The 9,722-nt window shown below is 36.2% G+C and overlaps 1 protein-coding gene across 1 annotated transcript; it reads left to right on the top strand.

Annotated features, from left to right (window-relative positions):
* Positions 1-2,019: 2,019 nt before the first annotated feature.
* On the top strand, positions 2,020-6,846 carry EMC7 (ER membrane protein complex subunit 7). The gene is made up of 4 exons (XM_014311193.2): positions 2,020-2,176; positions 4,019-4,157; positions 4,687-4,767; positions 6,331-6,846. The coding sequence occupies exons 1-4, from the start codon at positions 2,172-2,174 to the stop codon at positions 6,481-6,483; spliced, it is 378 nt and encodes a 125-aa protein (XP_014166668.1). The 5' UTR covers positions 2,020-2,171; the 3' UTR covers positions 6,484-6,846.
* Positions 6,847-9,722: the final 2,876 nt, after the last annotated feature.

The raw sequence follows: 9,722 nt of genomic DNA, 5'->3' as shown, positions 1-9,722 counted from the left end.
TGGGCTCGGCCGTGTCCCGGTCAGCACGGCCGCGAGACCGTGGAACCGCAGCATCCCGAGCTGAGCTGCGGGCGGTGCTGTGAACGCTGGGCCCCGGCCGTGTAATGGGCTGGGCGCGGCCAGCAGCAGTGCCGTAGGGTTTGGCCTCAGCCTCCGGCGGCCGTACGCGAGCTGATGGCTCAGGTTGCTGGCCGAAAACTCAGGGACGGAGTTTTAATTCAAACAAACAAACGAAAAAACAAGAGTCGAAACAGAAACCCCAAATGCGTTTGCGCTGTCTGGAGGACCGTGTTTCTTCTCAGCTTCTGTTGTAAATTCTGCCACTTCTTATTTAGGAAACTCACCTTGGCTAAGAATTTACCCGATGTGGAGATAAGTTTGGTCATGGTAGAAGTTACAGTTGTAGTTCTGTGTTGAGTACCTGTGAAAAACTTTAACTATACTGGTGAAAGCTAATTTAAGGGACATGGCTTTATTTCACACATCATGCAAATGTAGCTGGAAGCTCTAAAGAATCATTAGTCAGACTCAGGTGGTTCTGGATATATTCAGATAACCAAAAGATCTAGAGAATCTAAGACATAGAAAGTATCCTCAGAATTAAGAACTGAACTAACGTAATTTCAAGAGTAAAAGTAAATTCTAAATTCTTCTTTGTGATTTTCAATACAGTATAATACGTTGCTTTTAAAATATGTATAATTTTTTTAAAAAAAGATTACATGGAATTAAGATTTACCCTCATAAATATTCATAATTTTTAATTAGTCCCTCTGAAATAGGAGTTAAACTTAACTTTGACTTTGGGTCCTATCAATAGGATAACACAACAGATTCTACTCTTCAGATCTTCTAGAATCCTGGCACTGCTAAGCCACTACAAACAAGTTATGAGAGGCTAATATCATATCTGGGAGCTGATGTAATAACTGCTGTCAGGTTGACAAATTTCTAAATGCTTAATTGAATACTTAAGTAACTTTGAGAAATTAAAAGGAAAACATCCTTAAAACAGTTGCAGTATAAGATAGCATAAGCATTGTTAGGGATTCTAATCATCACATAAAGGTGGTAGGTCCTTAAGTGTTGTGCATTCTAGAGAGATATGTGGTGTGAAGGACATAATGCAAATTCTTTTTGAATTCACTTTTAAGAGGGCTCATTTATTCGTTTTACTGCTGCATGTTTCTAATGTGTTAGGGTTTATTACATTTCTTGCCCCTTTAACAAATTTTTGTCTTAACTTTGCATCTTATTTTTAGGAAAGCGATCTTTGATGTTGCTCTTAACAGGGTAGAGAACACTAGGGTTTTCTGATTGGAAACTTCTGGAAACACATAGGAGGAAAACTTCTGTACCTTTAAGGCAACTAGTGTTGAAGCTTCCAAGTAACCTTACTAATATTTTCATTGAATATTCGAGTTTCATATTTTAAAATAAAAGCCACCTGTCTAAGAATCCCTTCTGTGTATGTGTTCAGAGCTCTTAGTTTCCTTGTTACTGTGATTGAGCTCTCCAGCGTGGGCTGGTCCTAAAGGGAGCAATTAGAAGTAAAAACCTCTATTTCGCAACAAAGGTACAAATTGCTATTTTTGCATTGTAAATCGTCCCTAGCACCAGCCCACACTATGTAGGATGGCATTCTAGGGGGGTTGCTTTCAGCAGAAGCACTAAAGCAAAGTAAACTTCACTGTATGTATTTCAGAAGGAGAAAGGAAGGTGTAAATTACTTCTGCTATCACTTGAATACATGAAATATAATTCATTTCAGATCTTATTTGGGCTGTTAAATTATTCCTCCAGCAAGACAACACCTTGAGGGCACAACAGAATCTTTAACCTAGCAGGAATTTCTGCTCCTGTTGCAGCATGCATTGATGAATTAAAGGGCTTGATATTGTGAGTGCTGACTGATTTAAATTTTCCTTTTGGTCTTTGTGGATATATTAAGATTTGTAATGTAAAATGACACAGCTTCTTTAAGAAACAAACATCAGAGCACTCTTTTATATTCTGGAGCATACTGAAATGTTGTGGAACTCGCTGTTTTTTTCAGGACAGATGGAAGTTTTGTGGTTCATGATGTACCTTCAGGATCTTACGTAGTGGAAGTTATATCCCCTGCTCATAAATTTGAGCCTGTTCGAGTTGACATAACTTCAAAAGGCAAAATGAGGTGAGCCTTTCCTGATTTGCCTCTGTATTGGTGAGTTCTGTTTGCCTAACAGCACAGTACAGAAATTCACAGAAGCAGCGCTGTAGTTTTGATGCGTCAACAGAAGTGATGTTCTTTTAACATCACTTCTAGAAGCACATTTCTCAAATTCCAGAGTCTGGTATCTTTCTTCCTATTTATGGCCTGAAATAAGAGAAGAGAGACTTTAAAATCCATCTGCTTATTTGCTTTTATTATTTTTTATGCAGCTATCCTGAAATAAAATTAGTTAGCATAAACTAGCATAAACTAGTTAATTGCTTTATTATTTTTCAACACTTTTTTTTTTCTTCTTCCCTTTTCCATTCCTTTAGTAAGTGTGCTGTCAGGACGTGGCACAACAACATTTTTAAATATTTCTGTTGCACCCCCATAGGACATTTGTTACAGATACTAGTTAATACTAGCAGTTGACAGTTTGCATAATTTCTGTATTGTTGGTCTCTTTTATGTTGTAACCAAACCACTCTTGACTGTAACTGTAGACTACTCTGTATTATAGAAAAATCTATTTATTAAGGTGATTTTCATTTAAATTAAAATGCTTGTCATAATTTTTCTTTATTCAAGAACGCACCAAGCATCTTAACTTTTAGGAATACAGTCATCAGGGTAAATACTCCTGCAGTATATTTAGGGGAGGTTAAAAATTGAAATGTCACAGAAAACAGTGCAAACAGTCTGTTTATAATAATAATTAATATAATATGATAATATTATTATAATACATAATTATAGTTATAATAATTTTTGAGCTTATTATAAGCTCAAAACAGGCTGTTTGAGCTTAGGTTTTTCCAAACTTTATTGAATTTTTATTTTTATACTTTGTTAGTATCTTATTGGCAATAATTAATATGTAACAATTAAAAAGATATAGATAAAATATTGGGCGTAACCTCACCCTTAGCACCATTTGTGTATCTAAGGACTAGTAAGTTAACGAATTTGATGTTGAGTAAATTGCTGGGGTACATCTGCAAAGGAAAGTAAGAGGAGGCTTGGCGTCTCTACCAGTCCAATGGATAGAGACTATAATGAGGAATGCAGCTGGGGAGTCAGAGATGCATGAAAAACAATGACACTTGGGGAAAATGTCAGGGCTTTTCTAAGGGATGTGCTGCCGTAAAAACTTAGGTTAATAACTAGAAAGAGGAAACAGCATGTGGATGACAGAAGTGTTTGATAAGATCTACTTGAAAATCTCAAGTTTTGAAGAAAAGACATAGTCATAAGGTAGGAGGGAATTCTATAGATGAGTATTTGGTGAAAAATTCACAAGGAATAAATCATCCCTGGAGTTGCACAAAGTGGATAAATACTGATAAATCATGAAAAATGGGTCAGGAATGACAAAGATGTTAGTACTGAGTAAGTATCTGAATATTAGGCCTAGATGAAGAATACTAGTGATGAGCTATGGGAAAACCTCCTAAAGTACTAAAGACTGAGATTCAGTATTGATAAATGCAGAGTAATGCACTTGTGGAAAATGTATTAACTTTGCAAGAGTTGATGTCCCAAGCAAGCTGGTTAAACTACACTTTTCAAAGCTGGACCCTAAACAGCATAATATTTCTTGCTCTTTTACAAGGTAACAAAAAATGATTTGCTTTTGATTCCATCAAATATGCTGCTGAGTGAAGTTAGCTTTTCAAAAGTGCAGCCTAGCTGGCACTGCATAGCAGATGATTTTGTTTGTAGTCTTTTATTAAAACTTGTTTGGATTTTTTAAAATCTTCTTTATGATTTGCCAAAGATTCTATGTTTTATATATTCAATTATTTGCATTTTGCCTAATAGAGCAAGATATGTGAATTACATCAAACCCTCTGAAGTTGTCAGGCTGCCATACCCACTCCAGATGAAATCTTCTGGACCACCTTCATACTTTATAAAGAGAGAATCTTGGGGATGGACAGATTTCCTCATGAACCCTATGGTATGTACAGGCAACACGCAAATATTACAAGTACACTAAGGATCCAAATACAGCTGTTTCTCAGAATACTAAGAATAAAAACAGTTGAAGAAAAATGTGCATTTTTCCTTTGCTTTTCTGAGAGGACTGTTTTATTGGATTTTACTTGCTTACAAATGGGAAGTTATTCTCTGACGTCTCCTCCCCTATATATCACTGTTAATGTATGTCCTCTGAAAACAGCCCGTAGTCTCTTCCTTTAACAATGTGATGCTGTTCTTGTAGAGCAGAGATCAACATGTTGCAAAATTCAAATTACAGCAGGTGTAAGAGAGAACAAGCATTTCCTTATTGTTCCAACTTTGAAGACTGTTGTTTAAAGCACTCCCTTGTCAGGTTTCATTCCTCTGAAGTGTTACTGGCTTACTGTTTCAGAATGCAGTAGTTCTAGAGTTTGGCTGTTTAGTAGAGCTTCATTTTAATGCAGTAGGTCCTAAAAGTGTTTAGAGCAACAACTAAGCTGAAGAGGTATTTCCTGTTTTCTCTGTAGGTCATGATGATGGTTCTTCCATTACTGATATTTGTGCTTTTGCCTAAAGTTGTCAACACCAGTGATCCTGATATGAGGCGGGTAAGTACATTCAATTGATGCACGTGGGGAGACCAAAGATAATGAGATTTCAGGGGACAGAAAAGTAATAAAAACAGAACTGTACTTTTAAGGAAAGCTTAATGGGCATCATTTATTCAGTTAATAGACTGTTGCTGTTTTAGCAATGAGTCATTTAATATGTGTGTAATGTGTTGAGAGGGGTGTGATGTGGGGTTCTCTTGTGCTTCAGCCTAAACTGCAGCTGACTCCACTGTTAAATCCAGATGTCGCACTGGTGTATATGATACAGAGTCTTAATATAGTCATTAAATTATCTGATTTATTGTCCTTTCATCATGCAAAATGCTGAATTGCAGAAGGCTAGGACAAAATGGAGATTCAAGGTGTTTGCTAAATCTTTTATTTTTACAAGTATTATTTGTCTGTCATGGGTGGCTGCTTTTGAAGGCTTGGTTAACTACAAACTCCTTTTTCTGAAAATGACCACTGTCTTCAGTAGTACTTTATAGGTGTCTGAGTAATTTTTTTTTATAAGTGATATCTTTTAAAAGCATATCAGAGCTGTATAATGCTTTTTTGGCTATAATTTTGATTAAAAAAACAGATACAAAGACATACTAGGTATTCATGGCATGTTCTTCAAACCAAGCTGAACTCTGGAAGTCGAATTTTAAAAAAAGGAAATCACATATTCTTTAATTTTTTCACTGACCTGCTTATAGACACTGCTTATAGACAGGTTGTTCTGATGGTAAAACCATCAAAACTTCTGATGAATTAGTTATTATCAGATAACTGATGAAACTTCTTAAGGAGAAGTTTTTCAAGTTGGAAGAATTTTGCTTATAATTTAATTTATCTTTATAGAGTAGAAAAAAGTTGTTTTTAAGAACCAAATTGTAATGACATTCTCTAGATGACCATGTATTGAATTATTACGTGTTAACCTGTGGAGTACATGAAGGTTTTATGACGTTTTTCAAATTAACTTTTTTTTTTCCTGGAATCAGCCTAGTACTAGTTTGTGTATATATATATATATATTAAAATCCTTTTTTTCCTGAAGGAGTGAAAACTCATCTGCAGTACTTTAGTAGCTTGGTGTCAGAAAGTAGGGCAATAAAAATATCTAATTCCTTCAAACAGCATCAAAAATTTGTAAATTTGCTATAAATAATACTGATTTGAAAAACAAAAGTGTGACATCTGTGAGAACACATATCTGAATATCTAAGCAATAGCCTAAATTTTAATATGGAGAAAAGTAGTGCTGAAAAGAAATATTTTGTATTTTTTAGATTTTTTTATCAGATGATTGCCCTGTAAGACTGCTTAAGACATGGTTACCATTTTCTATGCATTGCTGCTTTTAGTTTTGGGGTTTTATGTTTCTGTGTGTAGCTGGGTGGTTTTGGCTGTGGTTGCCTAAAACTATGTAGCAATATGTATCCTGGAGGACTGCAAAAAGTAAAACAGTATTTGGGAAAATTTGGTATCTTTCTCATACATTCTTTCAACTGATGCCTTAGATACAGCCATAATTGTTACAAGCTATTAAGATTATCTGATCTTTTCATGCAGGAAATGGAGCAGTCAATGAACATGCTGAATTCCAACCATGAGCTGCCAGATGTGTCTGAATTCATGACAAGACTTTTCTCTTCAAAATCTTCCAGCAAGTCTGGTGGTAGCAGCAGTAAAGCAGGGAAAAGTAGTTCTGGGAAAAGGAGGTAGTTAAGCCTTTCTCCTAAGTCTGAGTTTGCACAGCTGTTTGTTATCTTATGATGTCATGTTATTTGTCTTGAAAGATCAAAAAGCCACTGCTGTAAACTTTAACCTGGCACAACATACATTATGCTACAAGAGTGGTTTGTAGCTATTTTTTAGATTGTATAAGCTGTTTTGTACTTGACAGTAAGCAAAGATGACATTGCTTCCTATACTGTATCTGTATAAAGTTATTGATGAGACGGAATTAACTTCATTGTTCTGTAGAGAATTCAAATAAATTATACAATGTGCTTCACAGTAATAATGTCTTAAGACAATGTATAAAAAATTTCAAAGATAATAGAAGTGGAGTTCGGTTTTAAGACATCTTTAATGTTTTACACTTGTTGAGTTCTTTCAAATCATTCTTTCAAAATTGAGTTGTGAGTTTACTGGGTAAGTAATTTGCTGTATCAGCTTGTCACATGTTACATACAAAATCATTTCATTTTATGCTGTTTGCTGCCTGTACAGTTTACAGAATCACAGAGTGGGTAAGGTTGGAAGGGACCACAGTGGGTCCTCTGGTCCCATCTCACAGTCAGGGTCATCCTAGAGCATATGGCACAGGATTGCATCCAGATGGTTCTTGGATATCTTCAGTGAGGGAGACTTCACAACCTCTGTGGGCATTCTTTAGTTTTAAGATTTTCCACTATGTATTGCCCAGTTTTACTCTGATCTACTTTCTGCTAAAAACTCTTTGGGAGGAAAGAAAGCAAAGTATCTTGCATGAGGAAGTAATTTAAGCTGTCAAGATCTTGAATCTCTCTTTTCTAAATTACATGTATCACTTCTGCAATACCGAGGCTTCTTACTGTTTTTATGTGTGCTGTGCTTTCAACTTACCAGTGGAAGGATTTGAGGCCAAATACAGAATTTTAAATGCAGTTCAAATTAACTAATTTTAAAATGAAAGAAAAGAACTTAAGGTGTAGTAGGAAGCTAAATTCTGCTCATCTTACAAATTACATTCCAAAGTATATGACTCTCAAGGAATGCTAAGTCACTGACCGAACTTTGTTCTTCGAGCATGCCTGTATATTTCTTATGCAGTATGTTTTCAAGCTACCCAGAGAAAAGTTAAAAAAACTGATTGTTTTTTACTAGTTGAACATTTGCATGTTAAAATGACAGCAATATTTGCCAAACCCTATTAGCAACAGTCCTTTTTTTTTTTTATCATAAGTACTGCTCTTCTTTACAGTTGGTAACTTCTTAGGTAACAGGGTCAGTGCAGCAGAGGTAATGTATATCTGCTTCCAAAAATGGTATTTAACATCCACTTACAATACATCTGAAGCAAAATCAATTCTAGTGCATGTATTTGTTCTACCTTATGCAGAAGAGAGCTATAAATTTTCTTAGTACACATATTTAGAAGTTATTCTGGGAAACATTAAAGTTGCAAAAGACTAAATACTCATTGATAAGATTAAGTCAGTTTTTGAGATGTTGGAGAAGAAATAACCCAGTGTTTTCTGTGGACAATGAAAGATTTCACTCTGCAAAGTAAGCTGCACATTTTTGCTCTCTTTGTTTTGCTTGAATGGTCTTTTTGTTTCACATATTAAGTAAAATATTTTCAGTGGAGACAAGAAGATATTTGGATATTCTTGTTGGAAGGATCTGCTGAAATAAATGTCAAGTTGCACTGATGAAGGAAAAACCAAACTATTAAAAAACCCCTCTTTCAACAGTTTCTTATGAAAAAATTATATGAAAAACAGTTTTTTGAAGATGGAGCAATTAGCATTGTTACTGTGCTATCCTGGAAAGTACAAGCCATGAGTTACTTTTGTTTAACAGTAATTTAAATAACAATTGAATTGCATTAGCTTATAATTAATCACAGTGATGCATTTTTCTATGTTAGGAACATGGAAAAATTCCAAAGGTAGGGATTAATATTTCTGCCTTATTTTGCGGTGTCTGTTCCTGCTCTTGATTTGTCTTCAAGGGAGAATGGAGAATTCAGGCCATGAAGAAATAGAAGTCCTTGTTAAGAGTTCAGAGTGGAAAAATTCACAGGAATTGCAAAGATGGTAGTAAAACTTTAGAAGGAGTACATGGTATATTCAACACTTCTCTTAGGACTTTGTATATGAAGGTTGAGGCAGCTCCTTTGTGCGTCAGGATCAGATGCAATGTCTGCTCTCAGAAACCTGTTACCGGAAAAATCCAAGCCCAAAAATCTTGTACATTATTCACCTCCTTTTAAGACACGTTTGTGATAAAACAGTTTGTAGAAGTGTGTTAGTCTGCTGCTGAACTACTGAACTACTAAGTTACAATTTTTTTTCATTTTAGAGCTGGAATCTGTGTGTCAAGTGAGCAGAGAGGTTCCAGCCAGAGTCCATTGGTCGCTGGTCGGTTGGTCATTGTTGTAGTTTAACCTCATCCAATAGCCCAGCCCCACACAGATGCTCTCTCACTTCCCCTGGTGGGATGGGGAAGAGAGTCAGAAGGGTAAAAGAACATTTGTGGGTCAAGTAAAAGGCAGTTTAATAGGGAAAGCAAAATCTGCACACACAAAGCAAAACAAAGAATTCACAACTTCCCGTGGGCAGGCAGGTGTTCAGTCATCCCCAGAAAAAGAGGGCTCCAGCACTCCTAATGCATACTTGGGAAGACAAAGCCATCACTACAGATATCCCACTCTTCTTCTCCCCAGTCTATGCAGAGCATAGTGCCTTATGGTCTGGAATATCTCTTTGGTCATTTGGGGTCAGCTGTCCTGGCTGTGTCATCTCTCAACCCCTTGTGCACCCCCAAGCCCCTTGCTCATGGAGTGGGGTGAGGAGCAGAAAAGGCCTTGGCTCTGTGGAGCACTGTGCATCAGTAATGAAAATATCTCTGGGTTACCAGCATTGTTTCCAGCACAAGTCCTAGGCATGGCTCCACACCAACCACTGAGAATGTTATAACTCTACCACGGTCAAAACTGGCACAGTCAGTTAAAGTTGTAAAGTGGCCTTGGACTATCATAAATGCCACTAGGCAAAATTTACTTGATCCTGAGGCAGTTAAAATGCAAGGTTGCATTTCTGCAGAAAATAAATGTTTGCTATAGTTCAGTTTTATTTTCTTTTTTACAGATTTTTAGGAGTCAGTCTTCTGTGTTAAGTCTGGCATCTCCATTTGCAAAAAATGAAACCAACATAGTTGCCTTTTAGTGAGGCTTCTTGAGATAACATATGGCA

Source organism: Geospiza fortis, unplaced genomic scaffold, assembly GCF_000277835.1.
Source record: "Geospiza fortis unplaced genomic scaffold, GeoFor_1.0 scaffold54, whole genome shotgun sequence".
NCBI classification, from domain to species: Eukaryota; Metazoa; Chordata; class Aves; order Passeriformes; family Thraupidae; genus Geospiza; species Geospiza fortis.
Note: the sequence above shows the minus strand (reverse complement) of the source record. Positions and strands in the feature narration are given on the sequence as shown.

What these genes read in the sequence shown, in the direction of transcription:
- EMC7 (XM_014311193.2), top strand. An exon ending in ATTTCCTCATGAACCCTATG is followed by an intron (nt 4,158 to 4,686) that starts GTATGTACAGGC and finishes TTTTCTCTGTAG; the next exon opens with GTCATGATGATGGTTCTTCC. An exon ending in GTGATCCTGATATGAGGCGG is followed by an intron (nt 4,768 to 6,330) that starts GTAAGTACATTC and finishes CTTTTCATGCAG; the next exon opens with GAAATGGAGCAGTCAATGAA.